Source organism: Ochotona curzoniae, unplaced genomic scaffold, assembly GCF_017591425.1.
Source record: "Ochotona curzoniae isolate NIBS_2020 unplaced genomic scaffold, NIBS_Ocur_1.0 contig_523, whole genome shotgun sequence".
Classification (NCBI taxonomy): domain Eukaryota; kingdom Metazoa; phylum Chordata; class Mammalia; order Lagomorpha; family Ochotonidae; genus Ochotona; species Ochotona curzoniae.
In genome coordinates this window covers 10,989,977-11,007,430 of record NW_024466459.1, presented here as the reverse complement: position 1 = coordinate 11,007,430, position 17,454 = coordinate 10,989,977, and the positions used below count along the sequence as shown (strand labels likewise).

General features: G+C 65.3%; 1 protein-coding gene across 1 annotated transcript in view; it reads right to left on the bottom strand.

Moving 5' to 3' along the window:
- Window positions 1–1,034: 1,034 nt before the first annotated feature.
- Window positions 1,035–17,454, bottom strand: part of TBC1D16 (TBC1 domain family member 16) — a 46,671-nt gene continuing 30,251 nt past the window's right edge. Inside the window, 7 exon segments of the mRNA XM_040989377.1 lie at window positions 1,035–1,153; window positions 1,783–1,840; window positions 1,994–2,104; window positions 15,745–15,814; window positions 15,816–15,958; window positions 16,374–16,450; window positions 16,453–16,515. Of these exon segments, the coding sequence (XP_040845311.1) occupies window positions 1,035–1,153; window positions 1,783–1,840; window positions 1,994–2,104; window positions 15,745–15,814; window positions 15,816–15,958; window positions 16,374–16,450; window positions 16,453–16,515 (641 nt within the window).

The window sequence follows — 17,454 nt, the reverse complement described above, 5'->3', positions numbered from 1 at the left end:
GGGAGGTGGCTTGCCTGAGTCACACAGCTAAAGGGGCACTGTGAGGACTTGGCATGGATTCCTGTGCCTGTGCCCGGCTCGGGCAGCCTCCCACCTCCCAGTGGCACTCACGGCCAGCTGCTAGGAGCTTCCCACCGGCCTCGGTCTGTCTGGCTGTGCCCGTGGTCTCCTGGGCTTCCAGGGACTGCCAAGCAGCCGTTCTTCCTAGTCTGGCCAGTGGTGAGTGGAAGGGAGGTGCAGCTAATTGTGCCTTCTGATTCCTGGTTGCACCCTGGTCGCCTAAGCAGGATGAGCTGCCAGGCTCTGCCTTCCCGGCAGGGCCCTCGTCTCTGCTCTGGGGAACAAAGCAGGGGGCTAGGGGCGTCCGGAGCAGCCGGGCTGACCTCACTGGCCTGCAGTCCCCGGGAACCCACGGAGCAGCCGGGCTGACTTCATTGGCCTGCAGTCCCCGGGAACCCACAGAGCAGCCGGGCTGACCTCACTGGCCTGCAGTCCCCGGGAACCCACGGCGCTGGCCTCTGGACAGCGATGCATCTGACCCCTGCTCCTCCCAGGGCCTCCCCCAGCCCTGCTCCCACCTGGCGTGTCCTCCATGGCTGGGAATCACCAAGTGTCTTGGGTGGTGGTGCTGCCCTGCATCCCGTCCTGTCTCCGACAAGGCAGCAGCCCCAGGGCGACAAGCAGGACCACTTGAGCCTCACGCACCTGCTGAGCAAGCTCCTTTGCAGACTCATGCATACATGTGACTCTGCGTGTGTCCGCCTAGGTGGTGGTCCCGGAGGCTGCAGTGACAGTGGGCCTGAGGGAGCTGGGAGGGGCAGAGGGGACGATGGGGGGCTCCTGGGAGAGGAAGGGCAGCATGTGGAAGCAAGGCGACTGAATGCAAGGGAGGCCTGTGCTGGGAGCAGAGGTGCCGAGGCAGGACAGGAGGCACGGCCAGAGCCAGTGGGGCCAGGTCAGGGGAGAGGGGTCTGAAATGGGCCACAGCGCTCTGGCCGTAGTTGGTGGGGGTGGGGGCAGTCAGACAGCACCGGCTACAACTGCGCAGGACTTGCTGGGGGGAAGTCGGGCAGAGGCCCGCAGCAGCTGCCCTCAATGCCCCCTCTGGAGCCTGTGCTGGGGGCCGCAATGGAGACATCACGATCCCCATGACCTGGTACCAGGGTGGGGGGCACCAGGGGTGACCACCCACCCATGACCTGGCACCAGGGTGAGGGTACCAGGGGTGACCACCCACCTATGACCTGGCACCAGGGTGGGGGGCACCAGGGGTGACCACCCACCCATGACCTGGCACCAGGGTGGGGGTACCATGGGTGACCACCATGACCTGGCACCAGGGCGGGGGTACCAGGGGTGACCACCATGACCTGGCACCAGGGCGGGAGTACCAGGGGTGACCACCATGACCTGGCACCAGGGCGGGGGTACCAGGGGTGACCACCCACCTATGACCTGGCACCAGGGTGGGGGGTACCAGGGGTGACCACCCACCTATGACCTGGCACCAGGGTGGGGGGTACCAGGGGTGACCACCATGACCTGGCACCAGGGTGGGGGGCACCAGGGGTGACCACCCACCTATGACCTGGCACCAGGGTGGGGGGTACCAGGGGTGACCACCATGACCTGGCACCAGGGTGGGGGGCACCAGGGGTGACCACCCACCTATGACCTGGCACCAGGGTGGGGGGCACCAGGGGTGACCACCCACCCATGACCTGGCACCAGGGTGGGGGTACCATGGGTGACCACCATGACCTGGCACCAGGGCGGGAGTACCAGGGGTGACCACAATGACCTGGCACCAGGGCGGGGTACCAGGGGTGACCACCATGACCTGGCACCAGGGCGGGGGTACCAGGGGTGACCACCATGACCTGGCACCAGGGCGGGGTACCAGGGGTGACCACCCCCCGTGGGAAGGACAGATGATTCCTGCTCCGTCTCTTGCGGGTTGCCCCTAGGGGACCCACAGGGCAGGGGGCCTAACCCCTGGCTCGTCCTGCCGGACAGCCGCTGCTCCGCTGGTCCTGCCACATTCCGCATGCGGGAGGAACCTACTGCCGCCACCGCCAATCCCTGTGCCGGAAGTCCTGGCTGTCTGGGGCACAGAGGGATGCGTCAGTCTCGGACAGAGCCGGAAATGACGTGGATGAGGCCGGGCTGACGTGTGGGGCGCACGCCAGGACCTGCACATGTCTGGCTGGTACCGATGACATCAGCACTGACGTCAGGAGCCTTTCCTGGGCGACTCGGGGCATGAACTGCCTCGTGGACTCAAGGACGCATCAGACACTCTCCCCTGCCAGGACAAGAGCGTAGCTTTCCAGTCCGTTTCCCCCGGTGCCCAGCCATTAGTGCCACCTGACCACAGAACACGCTGCTCACCGCTCCCCAGCCCATCCCGCCGCTGCCCAGGACCCACCAGAACCTGCTTCCCGTCTGCTGTCTGAGGGCACCTTCATGCCAGTGTATCCCTGCACAGGCCTCCCAGGCCCCAGGGCTGTGGGATCAACCATCGCCTGAGGGGGAGGCTGCGTGCTCAGGATGGCACAGCAGGAGCCCAAAGCAGGACTGGAAGCGGCCGGATGGGTGACACACAGCTTCACCTCTTCCGGACACCAGGACCCTCCTCCCTCCCTCACGCAGCACCAGCTAGGGGGCTGGGCACCAGGGGGTGGGGCAGTTTGGTCCAGGCCTCAGCTCTGCCTACTCGGAGTCGCTGTCCTGCCCACGCGCAGAAGTCTCCCCAGGCAGACCCTAGAACAGAGCCGTCTCTCCAGGCGGGGTGGGGGTCACTCTTCCTGATGCTTTGCAGAGAGCCACCCTGGTGGGGTCCCAGAGGCTAGTGAGCCCTGGGGATGGGGAGCTGCCCAGGCAAGGGCGAAGCTCAGGTCCAGCTTGGAGAGGCTGTAGAGGATGGGGCGTGGAGCCAGCAGGTGCCTGCTGACAGCACCTCCCCAGCATTCTCAGCCACAGCCAGCCACAAGGTCCTCTGCATCCCCAGTCCGGCTCTCCCGGGACTCAGCACGGGGTCCTCTGCATCCCCAGTCCGGCTCCCCCGGGACTCAGCACGGGGGGTGATCTGGGAGTGCCCGCTTTCATTGCAGGTTACTGCTCAGGACACCTGGCAGGCCTTGCCTGTACAAGGCCATGGCCAGGAGCAGGTGCCTGTGTGCACAGGGGACAGCTGCCTGTGGGAGGGGCACACAGCCATGACACCTGACAGGGCCCCTCTGCACACACACGCTTTGCACACAGCCATTATACACATGCCCTCTGCACACACCAACTCAGCTCACACCCCCCCTCTGCACACACCCTCTGCACACCCCCGCTGCTCTCACCCCCTCTGCTCACACCCCCTCTGCGCATACCCCCTCTGCACACACCCCCTCTGCTCACACCCCCTCTGCTCACACCCCCTCTGCTCACACCCCCTCTGCGCACACCCCCTCTACTCACACCCCCTCTGCTCACACCCCCTCTGCGCACACCCCCTCTGCTCACACCCCCTCTGCACACACCCCCTCTGCTCACACCCCCTCTGCTCACACCCCCTCTGCACACACCCCCTCTGCTCACACCCCCTCTGCTCACACCCCTCTGCTCACACCCCCTCTGCGCACACCCCCTCTGCTCACACCCCCTCTGCTCACACCCCCTCTGCTCACACCCCCTCTGCACACACCCCCTCTGCACACCCCCTCTGCTCACACCCCCTCTGCACACCCCCTCTGCTCACACCCCCTCTGCTCACACCCCCTCTGCTCACACCCCCTCTGCTCACACCCCCTCTGCTCACACCCCCTCTGCTCACACCCCCTCTGCACACACCCCCTCTGCTCAAACCCCCTCTGCACACCCCCTCTGCTCACACCCCCTCTGCTCACACCCCCTCTGCTCACACCCCCTCTGCTCACACCCCCTCTGCTCACACCCCCTCTGCACACACCCCCTCTGCTCACACCCCTTCTGCACACACCCCCTCTGCTCACACCCCCTCTGCGCATACCCCCTCTGCACACACCCCCTCTGCTCACACCCCCTCTGCTCACACCCCCTCTGCTCACACCCCCTCTGCGCACACCCCCTCTGCTCACACCCCCTCTGCTCACACCCCCTCTGCACACACCCCCTCTGCTCACACCCCCTCTGCACACACCCCCTCTGCTCACACCCCCTCTGCTCACACCCCCTCTGCACACACCCCCTCTGCTCACACCCCCTCTGCTCACACCCCCTCTGCTCACACCCCCTCTGCGCACACCCCCTCTGCTCACACCCCCTCTGCTCACACCCCCTCTGCTCACACCCCCTCTGCACACACCCCCTCTGCTCACACCCCCTCTGCTCACACCCCCTCTGCACACCCCCTCTGCTCACACCCCCTCTGCTCACACCCCCTCTGCACACACCCCCTCTGCACACCCCCTCTGCTCACACCCCCTCTGCACACCCCCTCTGCACACCCCCTCTGCTCACACCCCCTCTGCACACACCCCCTCTGCGCACACCCCCTCTGCACACACCCCCTCTGCACACACCCCCTCTGTTCACACCCCCTCTGCTCACACCCCCTCTGCTCACACCCCCTCTGCGCACACCCCCTCTGCTCACACCCCCTCTGCACACCCCCTCTGCTCACACCCCCTCTGCTCACACCCCCTCTGCGCACACCCCCTCTGCTCACACCCCCTCTGCACACCCCCTCTGCTCACACCCCCTCTGCGCACACCCCCTCTGCTCACACCCCCTCTGCACACCCCCTCTGCTCACACCCCCTCTGCTCACACCCCCTCTGCGCACACCCCCTCTGCTCACACCCCCTCTGCTCACACCCCCTCTGCGCACACCCCCTCTGCTCACACCCCCTCTGCTCACACCCCCTCTGCGCACACCCCCTCTGCTCACACCCCCTCTGCTCACACCCCCTCTGCACACACCCCCTCTGTTCACACCCCCTCTGCACACACCCCCTTTGCTCACACCCCCTCTGCTCACACCCCCTCTGCTCACACCCCCTCTGCACACACCCCCTTTGCTCACACCCCCTCTGCTCACACCCCCTCTGCTCACACCCCCTCTGCGCACACCTCCTCTGCTCACCCCCATTAGGAATGAGTGGTTCGGGTGTTGACACCCAGCATTCCTGGGGCCGAGGAGGCAGTGGTCCCTAGGTTCCAGCAGCTGCTGTCTTTCCGAAAACAGGCCTGAGGTTCAAACCCCACCTGGCAAAAACACGGGGCTGTAGGCCCCCACCTCTGCTGCACAGCCCCTGTCCGGGGGCTCACCATCTTGGTGCTCTTCTGAGTAGGGCATGGGCCAGGGACTGGGCAGCCAGGCCACAAGGCTGCAGAACCAGCACCTTCCCCGGCACAGGGCCAGGCCAGGGGCTGTGATTTCCCAGCCGGTGTCCAGCCATGGTCTGTGCCCCAAAGTGGGCCCTTGCTCCCAGAAGCAGGGACAGCCCAGGAAGGGAGAGGGCCGTGCTGGCCCCAGGTCAAGCTGCTGCTGGTGAAGGGCACCTGACCCACCCTGGCTGGGCGGCCAGCAGCCCAAGTCCCAGTGCCAGCCCTCCTTAGTATGGGGCCATCCCTGGTCATGGGCCTGATGGGTAGGGCTGCAGCCACCGTCGCTGTCCCTCTCACAGCTGTGGGCCTGGGGAAGGGTCACAGGAGTCAGGTGGTCTTTCTCCCGCCCCCACTCCCACCCCATGCCCAGCAGAACGAGACTGACAGCGCGCGACCTCCCGGCAGCCTCCACCCGCGTGCTGCCCCAGGTTCCGCGCCCCGGGGGGCGTGTGCGTGAGCGTCTCCACTGGCAACAGCGCCGTCGTCCTGACAACCTGAGCGCCCCCCCCCGCCCACAGCCGTGCCCCTGGGAGCCCTGAGGGGGGCAGGGGCGCCCTGCGGCACCGCGCAGCCCCTCCCCCTTGCACGGGGTGCTGATGGCAAGGCGTATCTGCCACTCCAGGGGCCGGGGCACCCGCCGGGGAGCGCATCCTTGCGCTTGCTGCAGGACCAGTGGTTGGGCGGGTCTCAGGGATTCTCGGGGCGGCCTGGCTGGGGGCCTGCGGGCAGCACGAGGGACCCGCGCTTGGTGCTGCCCAGCTAGCGGATCAGGCCTGGAGCTGCTGGCCTCCTGTTGGGCTGGGGGCTTCTCTGTGCTGCACCCGCATACTGGGGAGACCTCAGCCACCTTCCAGGGCCTGACACGGAGTCACCACCTCGCAGCTTGCACGCCCGCCAGTTGCAGGAGCCCACGTCTTTTATTAACACTGTGCGTGTATGTCTGTCTGCATGTATTGAGTTGAAAGGAAGAGCGGCAGAGGGAGAGAGGGAAAAAGAACTCTTCCAGCCAGTGGTTTCTTCCCCAGAAGTTCGCAACAGCCAGAACTGAGCCAGCCGGAAAGCCAGCAGCCAGGGGCCCATGCACTTCTTCGTGCATTGGCGGGGAGCCAGCCTGGAAGCAGAGCAGCCAGGACGAGCACCCGGATAAGGGATGCCAACGGCGAGGCCAGGAGTGTTCCCAGGCACCTGGAGGGGCAACGCCAGCGGGACCTGGTCTGGCAGCAGTGGCTAGCTTTCACAGACCCGCTGCCGGGCTCACCCAGGGGCCTGGTCCCCTGCCTCTCCACTGCCATCACACTGCACGCCCAGCCCTGACCAAGCTGCATGGGTCTGGAGACCTCAGGGCGCCCCTCCCCCACTGCAGGTGCCAGCACCCGCTCGCTGGGTGCCCTGGGGAGCCCTGGGTGGCTCTGCGGGCACTTTACCACCTCCCCAGCGGAGTGACCCCAGCAGCTTCCTGTTCTGCAGGCCTGGGGCAGTGTCCTGGGTACCCCGTCCTGCCTGGCCCTGCCTCCTGCTGCTCCCTCCGGCCCCTCCTGGGGGTCACTGCGCATCCACCTTCCTGCTGCCCGTGTGTGTGGGTGGGTGGTGGGGGTGGCGCGCTGACATCACGGGGCACTTATCCGCTGCTCCCTGCCTAACGCAAATTTCATCCTCGTTCTCTCGGAATCAATTTACTTTTATTGCCTCAGCTGCTCAAAAGCAATTTTTCAAGAACAAAAAGGTCAGCGCGTCCAAGACTAATCAATTCTCGGAGCGCTCCCCCCGCCGCCGGGAGCAGGCCGGGCGCCCCGCTGCCGCCAGCCCACCCCCCGCCGCCCGGCACGTTTATTGCTTGGTGATGCCTGTCATTAGCCGTGTGTTTGAGGCGTCCCACCGTGTTCTTACAACACGGAACCTGCGCAGCTGGGGGAGGGGTAGCGGGTGCTGTTTATGGCACCCGAGGGCTCTGGGCCGTCCCCGCCAGAGCTGACGGATCGCTGGCCAGGGGGAGGCAGGACAGGAAGCGTTCGGCCACCTGTTTCCAGGCCTGGTTGCAGAGACACAGGGGAGGTCGCCCCAGCCCCCGTCACCGTGGCCTTGGGTGGCGGCAGCCAGCTGCTGCCCTTCCAGGTCACCCTGCCGCAGCCTGCTGGGGACCATCACGCCTCCCTGGGTGCCCCTCGCCCAGCACCTTGTCAGGCTCGGCCCTTCAGCCCTGCAAGGGCTGCGTCTCCGATGACAGGCAGGGAAACTGCGACCCGGTGTGGAACAGCTATGCCAGCTGCCTGAAGCCCCGTGCCTGGACCACGCCCAGCGGCTAGGCTGCCCCTCCAGGCCCTGACACCCAACACCCACGGCTCCTAGGGCAGACCCTGCACCAGGTGCTGTGTGTTCATGACCCGTCCAGCTCTGCACTGGCCCCAGCGCAGGCCTCTCCAGGTCTCCCCTGCGCGTGGCCGGGGCCCCTGCCCTTGAGCCATCGCCTCCGGTCTCTCAGAGCACGTTGGCAGGGCGCTGGATCAGAAGTTGGGGAGTGGGCCTGGAATCAGGTGTTCAGCTTAAGCACTGGCCCAAACCCTAGCCCTTTTACTGCCTTCTAAAACTGCTAGGGAAGGAGCTTCCTGAAGGGAGTGCGGAGAGCCCTCCGGAGTCCTGTGCAGGAAGAGGGGAGCCCTCCAGAGCCGGCCACAGGAGGAGGGGAGCCACACATACACACCACCTGCACACATTAATTCATACATTCATATAGATACACACACATGAATACAATCACACACACACACACACGCTTCCGACTCCCCCAGGGCCCAGTGCTTCCCCAGCCCTCCCCTGGCCTGAACTGGTCGGGGGGCTCTCCTGTATCTCCCCCTGGACTGACCCCAGCAGTGCCAGGCCTTGCTGTGCTGCCAGCGCTGGGACTGCCCAGTCCCCAGGGAAGTCTCTGCCCTGGTCCCCAGGGAGCCCTGTCCTGGGCAGGTGCCGTGAGCGGCCCTGCCTGCCTGCTGTGCCCTTCCCCGCGTTCCTCCCTGGGGTGAGACCATGGCTCTCTTGCCCCCTTGTCCTAGACATCCACAAATCTTCCGTGGGTCTTGGAGCTCCTTGGCAGGGGAGGGGGACAGTGGGTGGCGGGAACGACAGAGCTCAGGCAGGCCAGCTCTGTGACCCCTGGGTCCTGAGTCCAGCAGACAGCATGCGGTCCCTTCCTCCAGGGATCGCTGGTGGACAGAGCCGGGAGCTGGCGAGGGCTCCTCTCTGTCGATGTGCTTGCTGCCAACCCTGGCCAGCCCCTGGGAGGCCACTCTGTGTCCAGGCATCCCCACCAAGCTGGCTGCCGGCCTCGGCCAGTGACAGGACGCAGCGTGCACTTGGCTTCCCCTCCCCCCAGCCCTCTCTGACTGCAAAGCAACTGTCAGGTGTTCTGAGAAATCCTGCCTGGGGTTTTCTGGGGAGGCAGGAAGTCCCCTGGGGCCTGGGGATGGTGGCAGGCGGCATCCAGCACTCTGGGCGGAGGTGCCCTGGGCGGAAGGGGCCTAGGCTGGTGAGCTGGCCAAGCGTGCCAACTTCAACCCACCCCTGGCACCCACACCTAGGCTGAGGGCTCCCCCACCAGGCTGGGCCTCCCAGCTGTCCTTGGCCAGGACAGGGTGGGCTGGGGCAAAGGCAAGGGGGTTCCCTGGACTCCAGGACACAGCCCCTCCTCCCTGGCAGCAGCAGCAGCTGGCCCGGCTGTTATTTCACTTTAGTTATTACAGGGACCCTGCCCGGCCACCTCATCCAGGCACTGGGAGTCCCCTTCTGGTGGCTCAGTGAGGGCCAGCTCCTTCAACGCCGCCAGCCTCCAACAGCTCCTGGCCCAGTGGCGTCCGCAGGTGACCCAGGCTGCATGGAAGATGCACGCCACCACCCCTCCACACAGGCAGGGATTCCAGGGAGGCCTCCGCCTCCTGCACGCCTTTCCTTTCCCTGGCTGTGAACTCCAGGACTGCACTGTCACCCGCTCAGAACAACCACAATGGCATCCATTATAGTGCGAGAGCTACCGAAAGAAAGGTTGGGGGGTGGGCAGGAATCTGCCGCGCCCAGCGCTCAGCACAATCAGCCATTGTTGGGTTAGAAGTTTCCCGGTGATAAGGGCACTGGAGACGCCGCCTTCTGAGCCAATTGCAAAACAGAATGGAAGGTTCAAGGCCAGCAGATAGCATGGCCCCAGCTGAGACCACAGCCCCGGCACGTCCCCTGAGGCTCCTGGAAAAGGGAAGCTGCTGCGCGGGGGTCCTGCCCTACGCACCCACTCCGGGGCCGGGCTTCCTATTCAGAGGGTACCTTCTGCCACCACCCGCCATTTCATGCCACAGCCTCAACTTAACCGGTGGTCACATCACAGCCAGCAGGGCCGGAGCCATACCTTCTGCCCCCTGGCTGGGCAATCTCTCCGTGGGAGGGGCACCGTGGCCAACTCCCCTGCATTCCCCGAGCTGGACCTGGGTCAGGAGGGTCAAGGAGGACCACAGCACCCCACGCCCCTGTCCTCCTTGGAGCCGCCCCGGGGCACCTGTTGCCCAGTCCTGGCAAGGGGAGTGGCCAGCACAGCAGTGAACTGGCACGGGCCTGGGGTTCCGGCTCAGGGCCAGGCTGGGCACTGAGCTGCCATGGGAGCCCTGGTGGTCGCCTCCTCTCTCTGCTTCAGTCTCACAGTGTGGACACAGGGCTGCAGGAGGCGTGACAGAGTGCTGGGCTGGGTCCCTGCTGCGGGGAGGAGGAGCCCCTGCCCCGGACTGTTCACACTCACCATCCTGGCTCTGGACCTGGGGCTCCAGCTGTTTCTGAGGTCACCTCTCCCAGGCAACTGCGGCATTGCACCTGTGCCCTGCGCGAGCAGTACTGCCCGCTAGGTTCCAGACAGGCTCAAGCCCCTCCCTGGGAGCAGGGGCTGCTGGGTGAGTCACTGGAGTGGCAGGGTGGGGAAAGCTGGGTACTACCAGTCTAAGCCTGGCAGCTCCCCAGCCTCCTGGCCCAGGGCTCCTCCCCCAGCTAGGAGGCTCCGACTGGCAAGCCCTTGCAGCCATGCATTGAGGTCTTCACTCAGCACCCACAACCGTGAGTGGCGACAGACACACGCTGACATCACAGTGGGGAGGGGGCTCCTGAGTCGGGGTCCTCCTTCCTCTGCCGGGGCTGGTGCACAGTGCCCGGGGCTGGGGCTGCCTCAGCACAAAGACCAGGAGCGGCAGCAGCGTGGGGTGGCTGCTGTTCCCTGGCCTCGGGAGCTCAGGGTGCTTGGTGCTCACGATCCCTGCCTGGACGGGGCTCCCTCACCCCTACCTCCCTGCTGCCCTGGTTGGATCCTGGCCCCCTGCCAGGCCGAACGACAGCTCTGCCTCCGTTTTCCCATCTGTGAAATGGCCCAAGGCTGTTGGGGCCAGGCGGTCATGACTTCTCTGTGCACCCGGCTGTCAGCAGCCCCTCCCGCAGCCAAGGCCCCTAGTCCTTGGCTTCAGCCTTGCTGGCCTAGAGCGATTCCTGCCCTGCCCTGTTCCCCCACCCCGACCCTTCAGGCTCCCTAGAGTCCCAGGCACGGCAGCGGGGTGGCCTCCACCCCCACGCGGTTAGGCAGGTGTTTGCTGGGTAATAAAAGCATCACTGTAGGCCCCTGCTGGCAAACACTGTGGAGAAGTCCCCGGCACGGGCCCACAGCAAAGTACACAGCTTGTAAAAGTGAGTGCCAACACGTACTGAACATCAGCCGGGGGCGGGGCAGTGAGGGGACACCCGGGACGCACAGTCCCAGCCAGCTCCCTGCCAGCCAAGGTGCCACGCACAGCCCCAGCCAGCTCCCTGCCAGCTCCCTGCCAGCCAAGGTGCCACACACAGCCCCAGCCAGCTCCCTGCCAGCCAAAGTGCCACACACAGCCCCGGCCAGCTCCCTGCCAGCCAAGGTGCCACGCACAGCCCCGGCCAGCTCCCTGCCAGCCAGGTCAGCTCCCTGCCAGCCAAGGTACCACGCACAGAACCAGCCAGCTCTCTGCCAAGGTGCCACGCACAGCCCCGGCCAGCTCTCTGCCAGCCAAGGTGCCACGCACAGCCCCGGCCAGCTCCTTCCCAGCCAAGGTGCCACGCACAGCCCCGGCCAGCTCCCTGCCAGCCAGGTCAGCTCCCTGCAGCCAAAGGTGCCACGCACAGCCCTGGCCAGCTCCCTGCAGCCAAGGTGCCACGCACAGCCCTGGCCAGCTCCCTGCAGCCAAGGTGCCACGCACAGCCCCGGCCAGCTCCCTGCCAGCCAAGGTGTCTGACCCGGTTGCTCCCTGTGCAGGAGAGAAGGAGCTGCGTTGGAGTGGCCGTCCTCAGCTGCCAGGTCTGCATGTTGTCCCCAAGGTCCCTAGTACTAGGCAGAGGTGTGAATGTGGCCACAGGACTCATTCCTTCCCAGGGCACACGTGTGGGTGGGCAGCTCTGTACCCCCTCTCCCCCTACACACAAGTGCAGGTGTGCCTGGGGACTGGAGCCCTAGCTGTGAACTTGACAGAGTCATGCCCCAGGGGTATCTCAGCGACACCAGGGGCCAGAAGCCGCCTGCTGATCCCAGGCTCCCCTGTGTATGGTGGGGTCGGGGGAGGTGGCCCCAGTGGCTGGAGGCCCTGGGCTCATGAGGCCGGACTTGCACTGGAAGGAACAGTGACCCTGTTTTCCTGTGTCCCCAGAGTAGGGTCTGCAGGGAGAGGAGCCCCAGCTACCAGCAGTGAGGGCTGGCACAGCGGGCACTCACTTCCCTGGGCAGGCCTGGGGCTGGGCACAGCATGTGTTCCTGGAAGCCCACATGGCCCCTAGAGCCTCTCCTGAGAGCCCCTCCTCCAACCCCGAGGGGCTGTGGTCCCCAGGGCGGCCCCACCCCGGGGCTGTCAGCTCAGGACAACTACAGTGGAGCAAATGCAAACAACCCAGGCCACATCCGCTCTGGGCAGCACCCAGGGACAGGTCCTTCCGCCTGGGGACAGGGCCAGCCCATGGCCCGAGGTGGTGGTCACCCGAGCTGGTGGTCACTGTGGCCCAGTCCTCCCACAGGGTGCCCCGTGGGGGACGGATCGCCCAATTGAGACTGAGCTGCCCCTGTGTCCAGTTTAGCCTCTACCCGCCCCCCACGCGGTGGCCAGTGCGGGGCTGGGAGGGGCAGCAGGTTGAGGACTCTGTCTCCCCATCAGCTGCCCCCACCTAACAGGGTCACAGGCACCTGTCTGCCTCCTGGGCAAGTTCACAGCCTTGAGGCCAGAGTCCTGCAGCTTCCTGCGGCCCCTCCCTTCCCTAGCATGTCCGGCAGAGTCCAACCTCAGCCTGGGATGTCCAGCAGTCCCTTAGCTCTGCCTAACTTGGGGCTGTCCTGCCCCTTGCATGCCCCCTGTGGCCCAGTGGGCAAGGTCCTTCCACGGCAGTGACCCCTTGTGTTCCCTGCCAACCTCCCACCTGCAGGACACCGGGCAGGGGGACGTGGCCTTCCTTGCCCTCCCACGGGGTGCCCATACCCAGTCCGCCAACCCGCCAACCCCACCAGCAGTGCAGAGCAACACACGTTGGTTGTCAGGATGGTTTTATTTGCTTTGCAGTGGAGTGGCATCGCTGGGCCAGCCAGCAGGCACTGCTGGGCATTTGCCTGGCCAGTCCCAGGGCCTGACTGGAACGAAAAGCAGAGGACAAACAGCGTGCCATGAATGCTGGCGAGCTCTTGGCAGAGCCCGTGACAGCAGTGCCCACTCTCCCAAAGCTGTGGGAGCAAAGGGCTCCCCACAGATGGTCAACCCCGCCCATCTAGGCTGCCAGCACGCCTCTGTCCACTTTCCAAGCCCGCCCCAGGAGCTGGCGCCTGCAACTCACAGGGCTGTCCAGCCCACAGGCCCACGCTACCTTCTTACAGGAAAGCTTGCGATGCAGACACACGTCTCACGGGACAGCTGGGACATGCCTTGTGGTGGGTGGCATGGAGTGGACTCCACAGAAGAGACATGGGGAGGCCCCCTCGGCCGGGGCGCCACTGGCTGGGCACATGAAGGCGTGTGGCTGACTCCGGCATGAGCCCCTGCCGCCGAGGGCCAGGGCCAGGGGTGTCCCCCTGAGTGACAGGGGTGGCTGCTGGGGACACAGCCAATCACTCTCATGGCAGCTTGGATGTGAGAGCCTCTGTGATCATATTGGGTGGGTGTGGGGAAGCCCATCTCTCAGATGTGAAAGCTGAGGCTAGAGTAGAGGCAGCCAGGGCCCATGGCAGGGGGCCGCCCCCCACCTCTCAGGTTGTACAAACTCTGGGGCAGGCACACATTAGTTTGGGGTGGTCCCTCCACACTGGGGGACCCCTGGCCCAAGCTTCACTTCTCTTTCCTTCCTTCGCAGCAGGCAGCGCCTCTGCCCAGGATGGCGGGGCTCACAGGAGTCTACCCCTGACCCACGCTGGGTCTCCAGCAGGGGGAGCTGCGAGCCCCACTCCCTGCCCGGAAGGCCAGAGCTGGCCACAGCCCAGGGGAGCCTCCCTGTGTCTGGCTGCCCTCCCGCGCCCCTTACCCCTGACATGCTCCAGACACCCCCAGGGGACAGGCAGAGTCCTCCTTCCCAGCGGCCCTGTGGCCTTCCAGCCCCGGAGCTGGCCCTCCGGACTTCGTACACGCTCCATGCGTTTGCGAGTGGGGGACTGGCTCTGGCAGGCCGTGACCTCTGGCCTTCCTGCATGGAACTTGGGTCAGAACCCTATGCTGATTCCCGCTGCGCCTCTGTGAGCGGGACAGGTGGCCGAGGGCGCATGCCCAGCCCTCTGCCCCAGGAGCCATGAGCTAGCGGGGACTTCCAGCATGAATGGGCATTGTGCCCGACCATGTGGCCCCGTGGGAGGCAGCGCAGGCCCACCAAGGTGCCTTCTCACCTCAGAAGAATTCTGCACAGCACTCCCAGGCTGGACAACAGAGCAACAGCCTGGGCGTGCATATACATGGAGGCTGGCCACTCAGGCGAGGGGCCGTGCCAGAGGGGGGTGTCTGCATGAGGGGACCCAGGGGTTTACCCACTCCGTCCTCAGCCTTCGTCCACTTCGTGCTGTGGTGCCCAGTCTGGCCGTAGGACCTGCTGTGGCCCACAGGGTGCTGGTCGGGGGGGGTCTGCTCAGCTGCCTGACCATTGCTACCCCTTCCCTTCACCAAGGCGAGGCTTGCAGGAGGCTGAGAGAGACCCCCCTGCTAGAACTCACACCCCAAGTCCAGACAAGACCAGAACTGCCTGGCTGTGACAGCAACTGTGGCCCCTGAGGCATGGCGCACCTGTGCCCGGCCTGACGGCAGTGACACCTACAGACACACATGGGGGCAGGGGGAGCCTTGGCATGGAAGCCAGTGTCTCTCCAGAAACAAGCAGGTAGGAAGCCCACGCTCCCACGCGGGGACCCTGAGGCGCAGGAGCTGGGAGGTGCCTGCCAAGAGCGCCCAAGAAAAGCTGGAGGAGGCGGCTCCCTTTGGCCAGCACGCACTTGGGTCTGGGAGCCAGCAGGCACTTGGGTCTGGGAGCTGAGGGCACAGAGTGCTCCCACAGGAAAGCAGGGAGCCCTGACTGCAGCCTGCTCTGCTGGGGCTGCTCCAGCGGCCCACCGCCTGGGGAACCCTGAACGCGACAGTAACTCTTGGCTCTGTCCAGTTCACAGCTGGCCACTTCCCAGGCACAGCAGGTTTGCGGGGGATCCTCCACACACATACATAACTTGGACCCCCTGCTGGCTGCTGGCTCTGGCTGCTGGTTGCTGGCTGCTGGCTCTGGCTGCTGGCTGCTGGTTGCTGGCTGCTGGCTGCTGGCTGCTGGCTGCTAGCTGCTGGTTGCTGGCCCCTGGTTGCTGGTTGCTGGCTGCTGGCTCTGGCTGCTGGCTGTGGCTGCTGGTTGCTGGCTGCTGGTTGCTGGTTGCTGGCTGCTGGCTCTGGCTGCTGGCTGCTGGCTGCTGGTTGCTGGTTGCTGGCTGCTGGCTGCTGGCTGCTGGCTGCTGGCTGCTGGTTGCTGGCTGCTGGCTCTGGCTGCTGGCTCTGGCTGCTGTCTTTGCCCAGGGAGACCTTTGACCCACCAGCAGACAGGAAGCCCACTGCTCCCCAGGTTCTGTAGCTTGGCCTCAAGGGGCAAGCCAGGTGCATGCCCAGCTGCCCCTGACCTGTCTACTGCCAGTTGGGCAGGATTTTCTATGGATGTCACAGTTTGGCAGGATGGGGGCACGGGGGCCCTGCACTTGGCTCACCTGCAGACAGGCTCTAAGCCTGGGCCAGCCCCGCTGCTGTCTGGGTCTCCTTCATGCTGGCAGATGCATCAGGCTGGGTCCCTTCCTCCCCGACTTCTGGGGCCCTCCTGGAACCAGCTGCCCATGTCTTGGGGTGAGGCTGCTGGCCACATTTGCACATACAGTCCTCCGGGCACCACAGCCTGTAGGGGGCTTGGGCGAAGGCAACTCCAAGGTGCCCCCGAATGGGCAGCTCGGAGCCCGGGTGCTGGCCAGTGCACTCCACGGCAGGCATGGACCCGCCGTCCCACATACCTGTCCCACACAGCTTGCAGATGTCACGCAGGCTCTGGGAGATGCGAGGCAGGAGGCGGAACCGATACAGCAAACTCCTTGCCTGCGGAGAGAGGGAACCTGGAGAGGAGGAGCAGGCGCAGCCGGGGAACCTCCCCACCCAGGGGCCTGCTGAGGCCAAAGCAGGTCTCCTGGCTCCTTCCCCAGGTCTGGGCTAGGAGCAAGGCCTTGCCTGGAGCTGGCTCACCTCAGAGCACGTGCAGCGGCCAGCCAGGCTCCGACATTCAGAACCCCACGCCCAGCGACACCTGCTGACCTCTGGACCTGGGTAGTGTAGAATCCAGCGCTGGAAGTGGGGCACAGGAGTGCTGGGAAGGCTGAGTGTGGGAGGGCGCTGTGAATGAGGGTCTCCCCGGGCAGAGTGTGGCCTGCAGTTTTGGGGGCCTGGCTGCAAGCGTGGAGGCAGGGCTCTGAGCATGGGGACGGAGCTTTTCATTCAGGGGTGGGGCTGCACTCACCTTCCTGAGTGCCAGCTCTCCGTTTATGTGCATGGCACGGTTTCCAAAGTGCAGCAGCATCTGGTCAGTGACCAGCTCTGCTCAATGACGTCATCCCTGCACATGGCCACGATGGCTACACCGATGAGGAGGTGGGAGTAATCTGAGGGGGGAGGGACGGGGTAATCAGGTACAGGCCCTGGGGGGAGGGGAGCAGAGTGGCTGGTCCAGGGGGGTGGGGCAGAAGAGGTGTGTATAAAGGGGGCTGTGTGTAGGGGTCTGTGAGCAGAGGGGGTGTGAGCAGAGGGCGTGTGAGCAGAGGGCGTGTGAGCAGAGGGCGTGTGAGCAGAGGGGGTGTGTGCAGAGGGTCTGTGAGCACAGGGGGTGTGTGCAGAGGGTCTGTGAGCACAGGGGGTGTGTGCAGTGTGCAGTGTTGCCCAAGCACCCTGGTTGGCTCCAAGCTCTCAGACTCGTCCCCAGGGCCTGTGTGCACAAGGCTGGGTCAGAACACACGGATGGTCAAGGAAGAACCTTCTGTTACGTGCCCAGCGGTCACTCTGTCCTCTTCCCTCAAGCCGTGATGTCTCCAGCCCATGGCCTGCAACAAGTGTCGGGTCTATTGCAAGGAAGTGTGAAGCAGAGTATGTGGGCAAGCCCAGCAGCTCCCTGACGGGGACCCAACCTTGCTGTCAGCCCTTCCCACAGGCCACCATGGGCAGTGGACACTGGGTGCTGGCCCGTTGCTCCCTAAGTGTGCTAGCCTGGCCCCCACTGGGCCTGTATGTTCCAGGATCCAGAAGAGACCCTTCCTCTGCTGTTTCAGGCAGCCAGAGCCAGCCCCTGGACCCAACTGGGCAGAGGCTCAGGCCCGCCAGCAGCCTGCTCTCAGCCGGCACTGGGCTTTAGCTCTCCCAGTGGATGTATCCACTCTCCCAGTGGATGCACAATGGCCTCATCTTGACTCCAATGAGGGAGCGACAGCAGGGGCATCCCTGGGAAGCCCCCAGCTCCTCTGGGACACAAACATGGAGGGAAACAGATGTCTCTCCCAAGTCTATGCATTTCAGCGAGGCAGCTTAGGGACTGCATGTGGTATAGTGGG